General features: G+C 42.9%; 4 protein-coding genes and 1 non-coding gene across 6 annotated transcripts; 2 read left to right on the top strand and 3 right to left on the bottom strand.

The window, feature by feature from the left end:
* Positions 1–518: 518 nt before the first annotated feature.
* LOC127770544 (trafficking protein particle complex II-specific subunit 120 homolog) lies at positions 519–8,168 on the bottom strand. Its single transcript, XM_052296303.1, has 10 exons — positions 7,688–8,168; positions 6,800–7,000; positions 6,513–6,695; positions 5,954–6,063; positions 5,662–5,721; positions 5,127–5,418; positions 3,952–4,199; positions 2,891–3,765; positions 1,235–2,194; positions 519–1,015 (listed from the first exon to the last, which is right to left on the bottom strand). The coding sequence occupies exons 1-10, from the start codon at positions 8,099–8,101 to the stop codon at positions 795–797; spliced, it is 3,564 nt and encodes a 1,187-aa protein (XP_052152263.1). The 5' UTR covers positions 8,102–8,168; the 3' UTR covers positions 519–794.
* Positions 8,169–8,675: 507 nt separating this feature from the next.
* Positions 8,676–13,322, bottom strand: LOC127769894 (uncharacterized). Of its 2 annotated transcripts, XM_052295553.1 has the most exons (7): positions 13,225–13,322; positions 12,217–12,554; positions 11,924–12,131; positions 11,042–11,714; positions 10,212–10,561; positions 9,361–9,447; positions 8,676–9,185 (listed from the first exon to the last, which is right to left on the bottom strand). In XM_052295553.1, exons 4-7 carry the CDS (start codon positions 11,445–11,447, stop codon positions 9,021–9,023), a joined length of 1,008 nt encoding a protein of 335 aa, XP_052151513.1. In that variant the 5' UTR covers positions 11,448–11,714; positions 11,924–12,131; positions 12,217–12,554; positions 13,225–13,322; the 3' UTR covers positions 8,676–9,020. The 2 variants fall into 2 exon arrangements, with proteins under 2 accessions (XP_052151513.1, XP_052151512.1); XM_052295552.1 differs by having other exon boundaries at positions 11,042–12,131.
* A 1,300-nt stretch (positions 13,323–14,622) lies between these two features.
* On the top strand, positions 14,623–16,220 carry LOC127772123 (heavy metal-associated isoprenylated plant protein 7-like). Its single transcript, XM_052298109.1, has 4 exons — positions 14,623–14,806; positions 15,104–15,183; positions 15,312–15,393; positions 15,496–16,220. Exons 2-4 carry the CDS (start codon positions 15,154–15,156, stop codon positions 16,017–16,019), a joined length of 636 nt encoding a protein of 211 aa, XP_052154069.1. The 5' UTR covers positions 14,623–14,806; positions 15,104–15,153; the 3' UTR covers positions 16,020–16,220.
* Positions 16,082–16,155, top strand: TRNAI-AAU (transfer RNA isoleucine (anticodon AAU)). Its single transcript has one exon. It is a non-coding gene; the product is annotated as a tRNA-Ile (tRNA).
* A 624-nt stretch (positions 16,221–16,844) lies between the features above and the next one.
* Positions 16,845–19,173, bottom strand: LOC127770551 (uncharacterized). Its single transcript, XM_052296311.1, has 3 exons — positions 18,741–19,173; positions 18,418–18,441; positions 16,845–17,427 (listed from the first exon to the last, which is right to left on the bottom strand). Exons 1-3 carry the CDS (start codon positions 18,982–18,984, stop codon positions 17,105–17,107), a joined length of 591 nt encoding a protein of 196 aa, XP_052152271.1. The 5' UTR covers positions 18,985–19,173; the 3' UTR covers positions 16,845–17,104.
* Positions 19,174–19,995: the final 822 nt, after the last annotated feature.

The following is a 19,995-nucleotide window of genomic DNA, read 5'->3' as shown; positions in this document are numbered from 1 at the left end:
AGTTTGTCAAGACAATCAGAGCATTTCGTAACTTTTATCATGTCCATTTCAAAACATAAGACTGCAGTATGCAAGGTTAGTAATTTGAAAACATTCTTATCTGCCTCTACACAAACCTTCAGTAGCTCAGACACCGGCGAAGGCTTCCCTTGAAGCTCCTGCTCTTCAAGGCGATTGCCAGGCTGTACTTCAAGCAACAAACAAATGCATGCCAGTGAGGACCTCCGCCCAAGAAACATAAAAGATTGAAAATAAGCATATAAAAGATTTGATCACAAGACTAGGGATGCAGCCTTCTTTGACAACTTGACCTTTGCCTTATTGTCCTTGTCACTGTTTGCAAAGAAATTAAACAATCGCTGGTTGATGGGTGTATTGATGCATCAAAATTTCAAAACCCCAACAATTTCTTAACGGCAGAAATGACTATCCATGCGTATGAAAAGTAACAATCGATGGTTGATGGATTTCAACTTGTATTGATGCATCGAAATTTTTAAATCCGCATCATTTCTTAATGGCAGAAATGAGAGCTCATACGTATGGAATTCTTCGTAGGACAGAAAATTTACATCGAGATGCTGAAACCAGAACCAGCAAATTCGCGCGTCTGTGAAACAACCTTCACTATGCTTTTACACTGTACAAAACACAACTGTGTTACATTGAAGCCTTCATGCGGCTCAAATAAATCAGATGTGCATAAAAATTCTACATGATCTTCGCAGCTGCACATGTCACGAAACTCACGCACGATACAGGGCATGCTCTAGACTAAATCCAAGAAAGTCCGGCTAAGCTGTACCAACTACATGGATATGGAATGGAGATCCACGGCATAGTATAGGTTCGTCGGGCGACTCTGCCTTTGCCCGAGCACGAAGAACATCGGTTGCGTCAATTATAACAGAAGCAGCTTGCAGCGAGTAGTCTCCGGGGACCAGGAAGTAGATAGAAAAAGGATGTACTACCTCCTGCAGTGGTTGAACCTCCAGATATATGTCACTAAGAACACCTGCACCAAAAAGGACATTTGTGAGTAAATAGATGAACAGATTAAGGGCAGAATGCAATGACAAACTGTAACCTAACGGATTGGTTCAATGGAAAGCCAAAAACTAATCAAAATGTAAATATTGTGATCTTCCTTAACCATGATCATTTGCTGCCTTCAGAAAACAAAATGTCAAAACAGACAAGGATGGCAGGAAAGATAATGTCATCATTAAATTACCAGCCCAGAGGACAGTTGCGCTATTTTCGTCGAAGCAATTCTCTCCAGCAACATCTTTGCATGAAATGCTTAGGTTCATCCGAATAGTTTCCTTAGTGTTATTGCGAATTTGAACTTCCATATGGGTCATTTCATTAGCAAATATAGGATCCTTACACCTCAGAACACTCTCATCAGCAGAACGACTGGAACCGTCACCAGGCTCCTTCGAAGAGTCAGTTTTGGCTGTTGTTCCATCCTTGGCATGTCTAAAGCTGAATGTCAGCGGATCAGGCAACAGTATGTCCATAATAGATGCCTGTAATGCTGTCTGAATAGCATCTTTAATATTCAGCTCACCGGAGCTATTTCTCCCAGAATGCCACTTCACTTTTATCTTTGAAATCAAGTTGTTGATTGAAGCATTTAGTTCCGCCTTGGCATTCTTTTCTGCTAACGTGGCAGCTCTGGATCCAAGAGGTTCATCACTTCCATTTTCCTTCACAAAGAAGGAAGTGTCAAGAACAGGTAATTTGAAGTGCTCAAGAGGTATGAGAACTCTAGCAGAGTAGTCACGATCAATTCGAGTTTTGTGGCAAGCCGAACTGGCCGTTTTATCCTCTGGAAGAATTTTTTGCTCGACACTTGTGCCATCGAGATGAACTGAGACATCAACATCGAAAACAACATCAGTAGGATTAAACAGCTCAAGTTCCAGAAGACGGAGGTCCCAGCTTCCTTTATAAGGATCAATCTTCAATAAGCTAATGTCATTACGAATCGCATCACTGCCATTGCTTAGATTGTCCTTGCTACTGACAGATCTTAAGTGAGCATCAGTAAACCGGGCAGGTAATTCCATGGACAACAGGCGTGCTCTTACAAGTCGCATGCCCTGTACAACACAAATATTCAACGGAACAACCAGACGTCTTCCAGGTGGGAGAGAAACATCATTGCTCTCAGAGTTCCCTGAAGGACCTGTAATGGCAGAAAGTCGAAATTCAGTCCTCATTCCTCAAGACTGTAGACAGCCTAACTGATCATTAAAAAAGAATACTCTCCACATTTCATTTGTTTATGCTTAGAAAGGCCAAGATTGTTGGTTATGCATTTCTAAGACAGGCTAAAGAGTGAGCATCGCCATTTCAGAGAAAGAAATACTGTAAACATCATCGAAGAGAATAAATAACAACTGACAAGGGGCTTTAACACACATACTCCCTCCATTTCATATTATAATTCGCTTTGACTTTTTTCCTAGTCTAACTTCTTTAAGTTTTACTAAGTTTATAAAAAAAATAGCAATATTTACAACACCGAATAAGTTTCACTATATGTAACATTGAATATATTTTGATAACATATTTGTTTTGAGTTGAAAATATTACTATATTTTTCTATAAAGTAGGTCAAACATAAAGGTTTGACTAGGAAAAAAGTCAAAACAACCTATAATATGAAACGGATGTAGTAGTAAACAAGCTACTCGTACTTGCCTATCTGTTTCTATCCTGCTATGGTAATTCCTTACAGCTAATTCCTACTGTGTTTTGCTGAAACATTTGAATCTAGGATAAATAAAAACAGTTGGTAGGGATGCATATGGATGGGAATATGTTAAACTGATGTGACTTCGATGCACTAATAAAATTGAATGTTGCACCAAGAACCCACCGGCATAGTGAATATCCAAGAAAGGATTACTCCCTTCTCTTGCTATCCTCCTTGAGTTTGCAGGAGATCTGCTGCCATCTGCTTCCAAATCTGTCGGGCTAAGATGCCAGGCTCTGAGAGTCACTGCGAATGTCACTTCTCCACCAGGTTTAATAGGAAGTGCAGATTTCCATGTGCTATGGGCAATCGAAATAACAGAATCTTGGTTCTTCCCTGACAATGCAACATTTGCTTCTTCAACAGGTACAGTTCCAGCATTTGTCAGTGTTATCAAAACATCACGGATTTCACCTTCATATAGAAGAATAGAACCATCTCCGCCCACAACATTGGCAACTAATAATGGCAGAGGAGGAACAACAGAAATGCTTGGAAAGTTAACACTCTTAAACTTGCTAGAGCCACAGCATCTGAAAGGATCAGAAAGAACAAGCCCTTGTGCAGCTCCAAGGAGTAGACAATCGACCTCTTTGAATAGGTGTTCTGTGATAACACCGAAGCAATGAACAATGCACCCAGGAATTGATACTTGTCCAACTTGTGTTGGAATTCCAGATAACAGAACCAATTTGGAAGTGTTTGGTGGAAGATTAACACTAACCGGAAAGGCATCAAAATTTCCAGAATGAACAGAGAGATAAATGCTCTCAACAATTAGGTCAAAGCTGCAGGGATTTGCTAACTCTACCATAACTTGAACTGGCTCTCCCACAATCCAATTTACCTCTTGTTTGCTAGTTCCAGATGTTCCCCCCTTGGTGAAAGGTGTGTAAATAAAAGGTCCAGAAGGACCACCACCAGTCCACCACTCTTTTTTATTTGGATTGCGCTTCACTATCTCTCTTTGTGAAGGGTGCAGTGGGAAAGAATGCAACCTGAGTTAAAAAAGGACACCAGAAATAAAAACTCAGAAAACAAATAAAGAAACATGCTCGATCAAAATCTTCTTCCTGATTCAACAGTAGTTCCTACAGTTTTGCAACAAAATAAAAGGACTCCTACAGTATCTATTTTAAGTTTCCCCAAACATAGCAATAAGAGTATTCATTAATTTGACATGCCTGATAAAAGGAAGACATGGATCGGCACAACGTGTGCCCGATGGAAGCTTATCAGCTGAGTTTGAAAGAGAGCTTGCCAAGCCACTCTGACCAGCTGGGGTGATGAGTGGGTAAAATGACCGAAGAAGCCGGGCTGCAGCACTCCACGACGATAAGGGATCCGCAGCCCGGATTGAAGACATCAGTATCTCTCTTAGAACAACCATTTGAAGGGTACTCCATTGTGACTCAAATAGTGATACTACAGACTGAGGATGCAATTTTCCAGGATCAGTATTGCCAGAATCAAATAAGGATAACCAGTAAAGCTATGAATGCAAAACTATTTAATATACGTCATTATCATTATATGTAAAATAAAATATAAACTCAACACCAATTTGTCAATATAATAATTACGCTCGTCCTTTGTGTGATTAAACGAATGATATCTGAATGATCATTTCTGGTATAACAAGATGAGCACCATAAAATAAAAAATATATGCTGGCAAAGTGCTCACATGCTCTTTAATAAAGCAGGAATGTTTACTAACATGATTAATACAGTTTGCATTGGGGTTCATGTATCTTTCTTAACCATTGATACCCGTCCTAAAATGCTTAAATTGAGTTATATTTCTTGTCAACGACATTTATTCTACCCAGCTCACCACATCAACAGAAATAAAAGGAAAGCAACTACTCTCTCCGTCCTATTTTAAGTGCAGCCATGATTTTCCGTGCCCAACTTTGATTGTCAGTCTTATTTCAAATTTTTTTGAAAAAAATTAAAAACATAAGTCACGCGTAAAGTACGATTCATGTTTTATCATCTTATAACAATAAAAATACTAATTATAAAAAAATTCAAATAAGACGGACGATCAAATTTGGGCATGAAAACTCATGGTTGCACTTAAAATGAGACGGAGGGAGTACTAATATATAAAGATGAATAAAAGGCAAAATGTTGTGCAGTTAACTCGTGACTAGCATAGCAAAGTTTATTTCCGTGAAATTTCCAGCATAAAAAGAAAGCACATTTTGATGATGGCATGATTTCACTGAGTAAAGCAGTATCCAAGTTGATAAAATGCGAGGCATGTTTGGAGAAGTTGAGGAGAACATATGAATATGGTGCAGTATTCTGAATAATGGAAATAATTCTCAATGCTGCAAGCTCTCAAATCTCACCTTGAGCAAACCATGATCCATTTTGCTGGTCTTCCTGCTTTGAACATGGTATGCAGTGGTAGTTGTGGTTAGGACCTGCATAGCACTCATAGCAGCATATGCATTATCCTGCTGGAGATACAATTGCGCAACTTGTCTTGAAAAAAAGGCCGCCTTGCGTTTATAACCAAGTGTACCAAAAAGTCTCGCGATTTCAATATAGAGTATCAAGCGATCACTGGCATCAATCAGAGCCTTGGCACCATCGGCAGCGCCCATTAGTAAATCTGACACCTCCTTGGCACATTGCCGCCTTATAAAGAAAGAGCAAAATTCAATGGACAAAACAAACCTAAGTAAAGTATACTTTCAACAATCTCAGACCCCCATTCCACCCTAGTTTTTCCAGTCAAATAATTATAACTAAAGAAGCATAAGAATCTACTCAAGCACCAAAGGAGATATTGGGATTTTCATTCTATAGAAATCAATTGTTAATATAGCACAAAGAACCTGGCTAACCAAGTGCTGCTCATATAATAATAGGGAGACTCACCTGCACAAATATCTTGCCAGCTTCAATGCAGCTTCAAGCTCAAAGCTGACTGGTGAAACTCTAAGGAAGAAAAAGAACAAGTGCAAATGACATATTAGTTTATTAAGTAAATTCACCAAGTAAAAATTTCAGGGAGTGCAATCCTCTATCCAGTTTTCAGCAAAGCTAAGAAGAAAAAACAAAAGGGATAAAAATAATTCAATTCTTTCATTTGTGCCTCGTGACATACTTTTGAGCATGTAAAAGGGTAAAGCAATCATTATGTGAAGGAATGACATGACAAATTCAATACCTTTGAGCATTGTCTTGTAAAGTTGCTCTTCTGTATAGCTGGATAATGGTGTAATAACGAAACTTCACTTCGTCCTCCAAAACAGGGTCACTTTCGGCCATCCTATCAACCTGATTATAAGCATAAAATTATCGCCAAACCTTGTCATGGGAATGTTCTAACCAGGTGAGGAAAAGAAGCGAGAATGAACCAGTTTTCACTTCTCAGTATATTGGAAAGAAATGGAAATGTAATTGTTGGATCCCTTTCTCAATGATTTAACAAGTCCTCGAAATATGTTGTTTGGAGTTAAACATTATAAAAGTTTCAGACATTGGAGAATCTAGACCCAAAGAAAATTTGGGTGGGGTTAAAGTGGGGTCTGGTGGAAATTTCAAGTGCAGTGTTTCTCACATTAGATCTAGATATCTTATGTCAAGTAACACTGAAGATGCAGTGTATAAGCATGACAGCTATCATACTGAATATGCAGTGTATAGCATTACAGCTATCATGCAGTATGATCTGATACAAGGAATGCTTTCAATCCCAAAGCTTAATAAGGCATACAAATGCTTACCACTAATGCACAGACACTACCCTCAAGGGCTCCAGCATGCCAGAAAACATCTCCTGTTAATCTTGCAAGCTCTATTGCAGTGGCATAATGTGCATTCGCATCAGCAGGTGATCCAGCCAACAAGCAATAATCTCCAATTATCTTTTGCGCACGACCCAGCCTTCTTTTTTTAGCCTTAATCACCTAGAAAATGTGGAAGCATATTATCTCATATAATCAATAAATGTTGTACTATTATGTCATCAACATACACTAGTCAAAATACTCGGAACACCTAAAGTACGAACCTCCTCTGAGCCAAGACTGGATTGTGAATCCAAAGGAGTCTTTAGAATAGTTCCCGTTGATTCTGCACGTAAGACCCATTTCTCAAACTCCATCAACAGCGAAGCAGAAAGGTCTTGGATCATCGTGAGCATATGAAGTTCCAACGATTGTTGATCAGAAGGAGGGAACATAATAATATTATCCCTCTTTTTCTGCACCAGCTACAGAACAAACAATGCAAATAATAATCACATCAGATCATGGAGTGATCAAATAAACAATTCATCAAGGCTGGCATCAGAACGTTGGGGCAAGAGCTATGAATATAATCCATCAACATAGCAACACTACATAGAAGCTTGGTGCGTAGTAAATCATGACCTTCCCTAGTTCCTTACACAAGGAATGTAGATACGAGATTTGGTGAAGTTTAATATGATTATGCAAGAAAGACTGGCATATGATGATATAAACAAGTACACATTAGTTTAAGGATAGAAATGCTAGCGGAATGCATCACAAGAAAACTGAGCACAGCCTAGTCATCAACTAAAACAACACATAGATGGCTGAATTAACACCACGAGACCAGCTGCTGTGATGCAAAATCGCCAACTCTCAAGCAATAGAATCAGTGTATTAGTTCAGCGTGGATTGCATGATCGAGAGGTCAGATACTCAGATCTCACCCGAAAGTAACAAGCATCGGAACACTCTGAAGCTGCCAAGTTCTACCCAATGCGCAAGCCATATGTACACGTATTCAGTATAGCAACTCCACAACCAAATGGCCAACTCAATTCACGAGTGGTTGCTGAGCCGCGCACTACCAAAACAACCACGTGATCCAGAGGTTTGGGAAGAGACGCAGCAGCAGCAGCAGCAGCAGCAGCGGTAGCAAAAGGTACCTGCGCGTCGGTGGGGCAGAAGGCGAAGCAGCGGCTGGCGAGCGCGGAGGGGTAGGAGCGCGCGGCGTCGACGAAGTCGGCGGCGACGCGGCCGAGATCGGGGGAGGACGGGAGGTGGCAGATGCCGACGACGGCGAGCACCTTGCGGGAGGACTGGAAGTCCTCCCACGGCGAAGGCACGCAGCCGCCGAGCACGAACTTGAGGCGGAGGCAGCCGCCGCCCCACGGCTGGTGCGCGAAGGGGCTCTTCTGGTGCTCCGAGTAGTAGGGCCGCAGCGAGGCGAGGTCGACGCGCGCGTGCCGCGCCACCAGCGCCGCGTAGTCGCGGAGGCGCGCCGGCGAGATCGGCCCGCCCACCGGCAGCACCGCCACGCGGATCGCCGACCCGGACTCGATGCTCACGCCGGGCTCCATGGCGTCCGCTCGCCTCGCCTCGCCTGCTCGGCTTCGGTAATGGCAGATCTGACGAAGGTGGGAGTCAGTCGAGGAGGAGGAAGGTGGAGGAAATGGGAAGGGATCCTTCTGCTGCTGCGCTCGATCTAACTCGTGGATGGTAGCATGGGCCGGCTATTGGGCCAGGCCTAGCCTGAGAAAAAGGGGCCTTAACGAGGCAGATACATTATAGGCCTATCAGGGAGAGAAACAACCTTTTCCGAGACATTTAACTTTTGGCCACCCTTAAGATTTGGTAATTAATTATTTGCCACTCGCTGTCTATAACATGTGGGCCCTTATGTGTCTATTATATGTGGGTCCAGTGGCAAATCATTTAGCACCACTCGTAAGAGTGGCAAATAATTAATTATTCCACCTTTTCCACTTGATTTACAATGCTGCACTGCTGCAGTTAACACTGATGAACTGCAGACCCCTTCATAGTTTTACTTCCAGAGGCAAAAAAAAAATGCACAGTGTAGCTAAAAGAGCTATTGTTCAGAACAACAATCAAAGAATACTCACTTTTCTACATTGCATTATACACAGGAGGGTGACAGTATATGTTCTTGCTGATTTTCATTTCCAGAAGGCAAAAAAATTTACAGAATGTAGCTACCAGAGCTATTGTTCAGTACAAACAGCCAAAGAATACTTGCTATTCTGAGTTATATAATGCACAGCAGGGTGACACTGCCTTCAACATGTTCTTGCTGACTAATGGGCCTAATGGCCTAATGGGTGTTTCAAGACAGAATTTTGTGTACCAGTTTACCACTATCTTCAGCGGGTTCTTTTCAGCATGACAAATGCCCAATTTAAGACAGATTTGTAAGTACAGCACAACACAACTGCACAAGTTCACAGGAGCACGATCTGAGTAACTATTTCATAACTACTACAAAAGCTTTTCATTCAGCTCCTGATCTGTCTCCTGATCCAGGGAACTGGCTCCAGCTGGAGTTAAACCAGAAGTTCTTCTATCTAGCTGAGGATTGGGCAGAATAACTGCAGCTTGCCTTCCCTGCAGCAATGGTATATCTCTGATGTTGATGCTCCCAAACTGCAGTCAGAAGCGTATCGTAAATATGGTTATCATCCTTGCAAGATGACCTGAATACTATTGCAGCATTTTATAAGATGGTCTAAGCAGCATGAGGCATGAATGTCGGTAAACTATTTCCAAGCTGCCATGAATTGCAGTATCTGACATTGACACTTCTGTGACATGGATATACCTTAATATCTGGACCTGGAAATTCACTGAATTCTTTATGGGAAGCAGTGTTGTTGCATGCAACGTTTTCTTCAGCTCCAGGAAGACCCTGACAAATAACAGCAAAGCATGTCTTAAGCTGTAAGTGCCAACCCAACTATACTTCCTAACAGTAGCTTTCCTATAGGAGACTCACTTGCAATTTTGCAAATCTGCACATTTCTCAAGTGTGTACTTCTTCCTTGTTTTAAAACACTCCCTCCATTTCATATTACAAGTCATTTTGATTTTTTTTAGTTAAACTTTTTTAAGTTTGACAAAGTTTATAGCAAAACATATTATCATTTTCAACACAAAACAAATATATTATCATAATATATACAATGAGATTTGATGAAACTAATTTGGTGTTTTAAATGTTGCTAAATTCTTCTATAAACTTGGTCAAACTTAATAAAGTTTCTCTTTGTTTCTTTTTTCTGTTCAGGTTGGTTTGTAAGTTGTTGACTTAATTCCCTAATCATAATACAAAGATGCGCAAATCTTTTGCGCATTCTCGAAAAAAATTAGGAAAAAAAGTCAAAGTGACTTATAAATATGAAACGGAGGGAGTATATCCAAATGCTGGTGTCATTTTACTAAATTCAACAATTCATGCTAATAGCCCTCCTATTCAACATTACCGATAGTGTAACAGTAGCTTTTCTGTAGGGGACTCACTTGCAAATCTGCATATTTCTCAAGCATGTAATGTGTACTTATGTTTTAAAATATCTCCAAATGCAGTTGTTGTTTTTTTTCCTAAATTCAACAATTCATGCTAATAACCCTCCTATTCAACATTACCGGTAGTTCAATTGATTCCAGACTTACCAGCTTCGGCACCCCCACAAGCTGCTCGCCGTTGACGTCTTGCAGCTGCCTCAGGCACTGATGACTTTCTTCTTCTTTTCCAGATTGATCTTGCTGCACTAGCACGGCCTTCTTGCAGTCCCCAAGCAGATCTTGCTCCACACCTCGGGCCAGCCTTGTCTCCGAAATGAAGGCATTCTCGATCTCCTTGTTATGGCGCAAATGCATTTCTTCTTTCAGATCTAAATGTCTCTGAATCAACCTCTTCTGTTCAGCAAGAATACCAAACTCACGACCAAGAAGGTCCGGCCGTCCTCCTTTGATCTTCTGTTCTCCACAAGGATGATGCCAGAGCATCTCCGGAGGAAAGTCTGATCAAGATATCACGATAATTAATCGCTGCCCGAGATAAAATGACAGCAAACTATCTAAGGCAAGGAAAATGTGAAAGACTACCGAACATCAAACAAAAGATGGCATTTTTTTTCATACAGGACCAAGAAAATTCTCAAAGATTCATCAGTGAAATCGCTAATATCATTTTTATAAAAAAAATATCACGTTTTGTCTCCTTCAAGAAAAGGATTCCAAATAAACACGAAGAGTTAAAACCCAGAACCAAGAAAACAAGAAGGTGATTATGCAGGAAAGCCAAGATGAGCCAAAAAAAAAAACAAGAAAACAAGAACCATGAAAGATTCCGCAGAACCCAAAGATCAAAAGATTCGGGAGAGGCAAGATAAGCACTTGGGAATCGAAGCAAAAAGGATTCATCGATCCACAAGAACCAGGAAGAAAATCACAATTCGAAACAACAAAAAGATACACAAAGAACTCCTTTCGAAGCTTACCGGAACAAGAAGCGGTGGGCTCAGGAATCTGCGGCAAGAACCCTGGAACGGCCGGCATAACCGGCGTGGAAGAGCTCGAGGCCGTCGTCGGGTAGAACGCAGGTGCCGACGCCGACAATCCAGGCCTCGGGGAGCGCGCAGGTGCCAACGCCGACGATCCTGCTGGGTCGAACGAAGTAGTGGAACTTGCGGAAGAGCCCGAGGACATCCTCGCAGAGGTAAGCAGAGGCGCCATTGCCGGCGAGCTCCCTGGAACGCCCGCCGTCGTAGCCGCCATGGACGAACTCGAGGCCATAGACGGGTCGAACGTCGGTGCCGCCGCCGACAATCTTCTTTGATCGGGCCCGGTAGACGCCGTCGTGGAAGAAGAGCACGAGGACATCGACGAAGAGCTCCCCTGATCCATCGCCGAATAGCTCGCCGTGCAGCGACCAGCTCCGGCAGCGCTCCGAGACTTGCAGAGCGTTGCGCCTGAGATGAGATCGCCGCTCTCGTGTCTGCTCCGATGATGATTGACGAGCCAACGTGCGTGAGGTCATTATATAAGGCGCGAACTGGAGGAGTCCAAATGATCCCATCCCAGCTCGTGTGCCTGCGTGATGCGGCCCAGGCCCAGCCCACTCGGCTTGAGTCAGACCGGGAGCTTGTGCTAGGTGAGAGTCATGAAACCAAGCTGAAATGATAAAAAAATAATAATTAGTCAGATGAGTAGACGAGTAAAATGTGCAAAGGATCTCTCCAAAAAAAATGTGCAAAAATCTGACTTTGATAAACAAGATTTCTGGGAAGATGTAAATATGTAATCAGTAGAGCATTCTGAAAAAAAAAAAAAAAAGCACATGACAAGCAATCTGCTGCACACAGAGCCAGAAATACCAGCACCTATATGTATATACAGTCAGCTGGAAGCAAAGCAAGCAACAGGAAATGAAATCTAGCATCACAATTCACAAGATGTTGTGCAGAACATCTCCCAAAGAGGACATTGCACCAAAAGGTCACAGGTTTCTCTTCTTGAAAAAACTACTAGCTTGGAGCCTTGGACTGCTTTCTCTCCAGGGCTTCCTGACTGCTCTAACTCCTGGGTTTGCTGCAGATTAGGCATAGAGGCTTCATCAACATTCAGGGATTCATTATAACTCGATTCAAACAACTATGAAAGAGAATGCTCCTACCTCTTCTCATCGAGGAAGACATAGCTATTTGCTGAAAAACCTCTTCGATATTTATTCTCTTTAGTACTTCGTTTCGAGGAATGGCATGCTGATTGTATCAGCATATTTATTGTCCATTTAGCTTAATAAAGTACACAGACAACATTATGTTGCTAAGCACTAATTTCTGCATCAATAAATCATCAAGTGTATCTGCCCAAGGCTACTGCAGTCTCAACCAACAAGCCTTCTTTCTGCCAGATCACATCATTGCAAACAAGAAGCTGCACAGGCGTGCCATTTGGTGTATCTGTCGGTTTTGCTTATCGATTACATTGCACTGTCAAACCTCTCCCGATCTGGATGAAACAAAGAGACCAAAGTTTACTAAGATCTGCATGAGAATTGGAGAAATTTCGTTTATACAGGTCTTGGGACTTCAGATTTATCCCATGACAAGTAGATGCTAGTGAAGTAGTGAGGGATTGATGGTCCTCAAATCTAAAATCTGAGAATCTCCTGTCACACAAACAGGTGCTAATACGAAACCACATTGGGGTATTACAGTTTCTGCTTAATTTGCACAACATTTCCTTAAGAACTTAGAAAAATGAGATGACAAAAATAAATGAATCCACTATGAAATTGCCAGCCCCTCTGTTTTTTTTTCTTTCTTCTAAATTTAGTAGATTCATGTGTTTGAAGAGCATAATTTGATCAATGTGGGCATGTGGCATGAATACTCACAGCTACAACACCTCCTCGGTTCGCGTAAACCCCAATTTACACAGGTCTGGCCGAATTTAATCGAGCAGAAATGGCTGATTGGTCGATCACACAAGTGAAACCGCTACCTCTAAAGCAAGTACTATGGCAATTCGAGAACCAGTGGATCGATCCCCCCAACTATCCCCTGCGGAAGGCCACCCGAATCAACACCACCCAGGCGGCATGCCGATCAAACTCGGCCCAAATCGGGACCAAAACACACACGAGATCAGCGCGCGAGTCAGCGGCGGGGGATTTTACCTGCGTGACGGACTCGACGGAGACGAGCGAAGAGGCGGCGGCGGGGAGCGGCGTGCTGGCTATGGCTCTCTCTGAAGTCTGAACTGAGGATCGTAAGCAATAATAAAGATCCAAATAGGGTCTCGTTTGCAAAGTTACAGGATTAATAGCACTCCTGGTCTACTGGCCTGGAGTACGTTTTTGAAAAATTCCATGATCGAAAATTAGGGCTTCTTCGCGAAATTAAGGATAGCAACGAATAATCGCGATCCAAACTAGGGATCTGGCTGAAAAAAATACGTCACACACGTGAGAACGATTCATTTTATTTTTATATTTATTTTTTAAAAGATTTAAAATATAAATTCTTATTTCAAAGTTTTACAAGAAATAAACTCATTCCATCCTACCGTTGGGTGGTGCATATAAATCGGTTCCATCCGTTCTATCGTAAGGTAAGGCATATAAATCAACCTACAATAAAGCATTCTATATGATGTGATGCTCCACAAGAGGGGCGTGCATGATGATTTTGTAGGTGGCTCCTTATAACTCTTCTGATCTTCTCTAGAGCAATTTATCCCTTCCCTAAGACGATTTATCACTTGGAGGGGGTTGCATGCAAAATTACCATGGTGTATCCTATACATCAACACACTATTGCTAATGTCCGCAAACTAAATCGCCTTTGGGAGGACGCGAAGAGGGCCGCCTGCAAAATCACCATGGTACGTCCTTTCGCATTGTGCTACGTCACATAGTCCGTCCTATTGTAGGAGAGGAGGACGTTTTATATTTTCCGCTCTATGCTATAGCGGGAGGAGTATATTTTTGCAAAACTTTGAAAAATTAATTTATTTTTAAAAACATTTAGAAAGTAAATAAAAATGAAAAAAAAAATAATCCGTGAAAACCCCCATTCCGGCTCAACCCCGTCGCCGCGGTTGTGGGCCTCCTGCTACGGCACAACTACTTCAGGCCCAGGAACCATGGGCCGCATTACGTACAGCCTTCTTCTCCCCCGCCTCCCGAACCTCCGTCCCTACCACCACCGGCCCGGAGCTCCGGCGAGCCCCGTCCTCGCGCTCTCGCCGGCGGGCCCGTCCAAAGAAGCGGCGACGCCGTCCGTCTCCGCTGCCTCTTATGCAGAGGAACAATGCCGCAACAACCGCATGCAGAGGAATAATTCTGCCACAAGATTTCAGAGGAGGAGCCTCCTGTCAACGACACGCGAATTTAGGCTGCGGCCGGGAGTGATCGCGTGAAGCTAGCAGGTTATTCTTTCCGGCGACCTCTTCTCCCCCACTTCTAGTCCTATCACTCTTTATCACCTCATAAATAGACAACCCGGTCCCGACGGGATCGGCCGAGAAGTGGTTTGATGGTCAATGCGACTTCCCAAACAGGGTCGATCGAATTCTTAGGACAGCGAGAGCGGGTAAATAGAAGAGATTCTCTTTCTTCCCTGAACATTGGCGCAAGAACAGCTAGATTATTACCTCTACCAATCCGTGTAATTGTCAGGTCTTTCGCGTTTTCTCAGGCGTTGCGGTGGCCAGGAGAGAGCACGCGATCGGCATGGATCGATGAATGAGACGACCAGGTGAAGGAGGATAGCTAACTTTGCATGCATGAAACTTAATTATGCATTTTTCTGAAAATTTTGCTCCAGCATGCGAGTTTTCATTGGTTGTGATTGACTGTATGTCTTTGGTTAATCTGCATGAAATGCGCTTGGGAATTTATAATTGTGGTTCAAAGACATTGTGACTTCTTATCCAAAAAAAAGAAGAATTTTCACATGTGACTTTGATTGGAATGTCGAAACCATATTATGGATTTTACTACTTCTGCCCATCTGAATTTGCTTTCTACCTGACTACATGTTCCACATTTTCAGGGTGATTTTCATACTACATCTTACCGTACCGTGTTCAGTAGGCCGGCATCATGGATGAAGAAAATGCTAGCTCCACGAACGTAAGTTTTCTTGCCAAGTTGCGAACTCGTACATACTACGCACATGGACGAACTCCAAAGCACCAATTTAATCACCACCATCATTTCCGTTTAACCACACCGTCTTACTGTTTGTTTTCCTTGTACAGAGCATCAAACTAGAACTGAGAATCTACATGCATTGCAAAGCCTGTGAACGATCTGTTCGCCGAGCCATAGAGAAAATCGACGGTAACTAATTAATAACAAACCAAAACCACCAAAAGACACATCCTATTTAATCTTCAGCTCAAAGCATATTACCTGAGATTTCGACCAACTACACTTACGCAGGAGTCGAGAAAGTCGAGGTGGAGAGGGGAGAGAACAAGGTGACGGTGACGGGCGGCGGCGACTTCGAGCCGGAGAAGGCGGTGAGGCGGATCAAGAAGAAGACCGGGAAGAAGGTCGAGATCCTGGCTCTCGAGGAAGAAGATGATGATCACGAGGAAGACGGAGGAGGAGGAGCAGATGCGCAGGCTCATCACGAGTTCCAGAGGCACGGCTACTACGTCCCGTATTATCATCATCGTCATCATCACCATCTGGTGCCTGTGCCTTGCGCTTACGTTCCGAGTTGCTATGATCATCTGGTGCCTGTGCCTCCGCCGGACAATGGAGGAGGAGGAACAGCAGATGTGGCTCATGAGTTTCAGAGGCGCGGCGGCGTGGGGCACTACGGTTATTACGCTCCGTGTTATTACGATGGAGGAGGAGGAGGAGGAGATGTGGCTCATGAGATTCAGAGGCCGGTACGCTCGGCGTGGGATCTTCATGGCTTCGATGATGAAAATACACAAGCGTGCAGGGTAACGTAGGTTCGAGAGAGGATAATGGCCAATAGCCTTGGATACAGTAAGTAACACAAATTTATCGAATTGGCCTATTAGCTCAGCTGGTTAGAGCGTCGTGCTAATAACGCGAAGGTCGCAGGTTCGAGACCTGCATGGGCCATAATTTTTTGAATTGTGCCATTTTGTTTTTGGAGATTTTCTTTTTATTTGTTGATAACTTTTGAATTGTGCCATTTGTTTTTGGAGATTTTCTTTTTATTTGTTGAGAACTTTGTTCCGTTTCCATTCTTTAAAAGTTGCTGAGAATTTATTTGATTTTGCCATTTTGTTTTGGAGATTTTCTTTTTATTCGTTGAGAACTTTGTTCCGGTTCCATTCTTTAAAATTTGCTGAGAATTTATTTTCTTTTTTGAAAAGAGTATTGAGAATTTGTCCGTCCTTGTAACTAACTCATCTGGTTCACAAAATGATGATGTTTGCTACAACGCAACAATTTAATTTTTTTAAACGCAACGCAAATGTGTAAATATTTTTTAAACGAATTGATGTCTAAGGTCCTCTAGGAAGACAGGAACTCATCTGTCACCGCTAAAATGAAGTTTGCTACACACGTGTTCCAATACACTTCTGTTGACCAACATAACACAGATGTTGGCTATCTGTCAGGTTTCCAACCATGTAAATATCACTATTTGGAACCAGACTTATGGAGCAAATGCACAGGATGACTAATGTCCCATAAAACAAATCATAGGGAAGAATGCATTATGCGCCATTTATATACTTCGTTATACAAGAACAAAAGCATAGCTTAAGTTAGCTAAGACTAGAATTGCGTACATTGCATCATAAACAAAGTGTGTCATCCACATTCCACAGCATATCTCCGGTATGTCACAATAAATCCGAACATTGAGTAAATGTATACTAGTTACATTTAACTATGATATTCTTGCTCTTGGCACAGCTGATGATAATACATAGACATACATTACAAGTGGAGCCGTACAATTAACACTGCTCGGTTTGGCTGCAGGATGCAATCCAGCAGCTACCAAAAATAATTTTACCTGTAGAAGAAAAAGGAAATACAACGACATGTCAAGCTATCAAATGGTTGTGACTCTAGGTCTAGAGTCCTGCCAACCCAATTGGCGAGCTCTTTGCTCCCATAATGCTGTGAGTTTCTTTTCCTTCGAAATTGCCGCTTCAGACCGCTCCCTAGCTTCCTCGCAAGTCTCTGTGGCTGCGTTACACTTCTCTGCCTCTCGCTGGTATTGAGTAGCTTGTCTTTTAGCTTCAACAAGGGTGGCATTCATGTGATGGCTATGCTCCTCAGCTACAATCTGCTGCAGCTTGAGCTCCTCATTAAGAAGATCAACAAACTGCTTCTCCATCTCTTTACTAAGTTCAGGGTCATTTTTGCCACAACCTGTATGTTTCAAGTCAAATGCTTAATGGCACCAGCAAGGTCAGGCAGTTTTTATGAAAGAAAAAGGAGGTACAACAAAATAAGATCAAGCAGTTGTCGTGAACGAAAAAGGGGGTAGAACAAAATTGATTCAACCATGGGAAGGAGCGAATTGAAAATATTTCACTAGCTACAGCTCAGAAAGACTGGAGCAATGTAGTCGTTTATACAAAAGGTATAACAACTACTTGCAGAGCAACACGAGAGAATTTCCCTATCCAATGGAGCATTGTACCAAAGATGTTAGGAGAAATCATAAAAGCAGTATGTGCAGGTCCAGGGCTCCAGGCAAGACAAAATTTTAGGGGCTCAAGTATTTCAGGGGAAAACTATTACAGAAATGGTTAGCTTTATCTGCACTAACTAGTCTACACAACACAATAAATTACTACACTGAGTCATACCCCCCTTTCTTTTTTCTGGAAATACCAGTAAGAAATCCACTTAAAGGTGCATACTGTTAATATGTTGCTACAAAGTACCAAAATCTGGTTAGTATGCAGAGTCAGGCAGATTTTTGGTCCTAAGCTTCTGTGAGTGTGATGCGTGCCAACAAATACTAGTGCTACACACCAAAGAGGTGTAGTAAATGTTTAAACACATCCTTTTATCTGTATGCGAAGAGGGGTGCTCTTAGCAACAAATGAAATTTCCCCCCATTTTAACAGTGCCACATTTACATAGCACAATAATTGAAAGAGCTACCCTAATACTCAATTAGTCACGTTAATCGTCCCAGGCATCAAAATAGTTGCTGAGGTTACTTCCCAAAACTACAGGTAACAGGTTGCATACCAAACCATTCAGTCCCGGAAACATCATACGACTTAAGCACGAATCCTACCACCCTTCCATCAGATAACAATTATACTCAACCGATTTCATGGGAATATTGGATAAATAAAGATGAAGCTCAGCTAAAGGGACTATGAAGGAAGGAAGAGCTCAAACCTGAAGTTGAGAAGTTGACAAGCCCTGCAAAGGAATAAAATTGCAAAATCCAGTCAGTGATGGCCTGATAGCGATGTACAAGCGTTCAAGGTAGAGAGCACGCAAATTAGTTCAGTTTTCCTATTACTTAGTACTGATTTCAGCTCTTATACACTGCAAATATGCAATGATTCCCGCATCGATCTGACACAACACTAGTTGCAGGCTGCAAGTTTCAACCTACGGATTGGATTTTTATCGAACAAACTATGCGCGCGCAGATCAGGCGAACGGGCGGTTGCAAGATCTGACGGGAGGGGAGGGAAGGGACTAGGTGAGCTCACCGGGGGCGATGGACTGGAGGGAGAGTGGCGGCGGGCAGTCGCAGCTGCAGGGCGGGCAGGAGGGGGAGACGACGGCCGCAGCGGAAGCGGAGACCGAGGAGGAGGAGGAGGAGGAGGCGAAGCCCTTCTTGTAGCGCCAGTAGAAGGCCGGCCCGGAGACGCCGAGCGCGGAGGCCACGGCCAGGATCACCAGGCACCACCGCCCGCACGCCGCCGCCACCGCCGCGCCCCCGCGCCGCCCCATCGCTCCAGCCGCTCGCGCTCACGGGCGGGCGGGCGGGCGAGCGGGCAATGCGTGTGGAGCGGAGCGGGGACGCCGAGCTCGCGCTCTCCTGCTTGCTGCTGCCGGATTCTTTACCGTTTCGTCTCGTCCCGCGGCGTGTGAGTGAGTGACCGGGCCGCGTCCGCGTGTGATTTTCGTCTTGTTGTTTCGCGGTGGTGGTGGGGTTGGGGGGAATGGGAGAGACGGCAGTGGCCGGAGGCAGAGTGGGGTGGGGGAAGTGGGCGAGTGGGAAGTGAGCTAACTGCGGGTCGGTGCGGTACTGCGGCGAGGAAAATGGTGGGTCCGTGGGTACACGGAGTCATGGAGCACGGAGGTATGTGTAATGTGTGCCGCGCCTGACGCGGATTTCCCTGCGATCCAACGGCGGGCCAACGCCGTCGCCGGAAAATCTTACTGATGGTTGTATTTTGGAACGTCGCCAGAGGTTTGTAGTCACAAGTTTATTTTTTTAATGGAACGAAGGGTGCAGGCTGTTGGCATTAAGGTCCCCATCGTTAATTTTGAAATTTTTTCGATCGAAATTTATTTTTCAATATGGATATTTAAATCGCTAAGAACTTATATATAAAAATTTTACCTATAAATTATTACTATTTTGCTAATACGTCGAATGGTGTATTATTCATATTTAGCCAAACTATGGAGGCCTAAAATCTTCCTAACTTGCTAATAAATAATTTTAAAGAATTGTATATTTGTAAGATTTGTATATTTCATAGCTATTGAGGAATGCTGAAGATATTGTATATTTGTATAATTTGTATATTTCAAAGGGACTCTAATCTATGTGCGCTAACACTTTGGTGTAAGTAAAATACACTTTGTAGGATAAACTGACAATATTATAAAGGGAAAAACTACCATGCCCATTATCAAATGGGATATCATTTAGGTTCGAGTTCAGTAGTGTAGGTTTCCAACTTTTCCTCTCTCGATTTTCATACTCATGTTTTTCAAACTGTTAAACGATAT

Source organism: Oryza glaberrima, chromosome 4, assembly GCF_000147395.1.
Source record: "Oryza glaberrima chromosome 4, OglaRS2, whole genome shotgun sequence".
Classification (NCBI taxonomy): Eukaryota; Viridiplantae; Streptophyta; class Magnoliopsida; order Poales; family Poaceae; genus Oryza; species Oryza glaberrima.
This window is presented reverse-complemented; position numbering and strand designations above follow the sequence as displayed.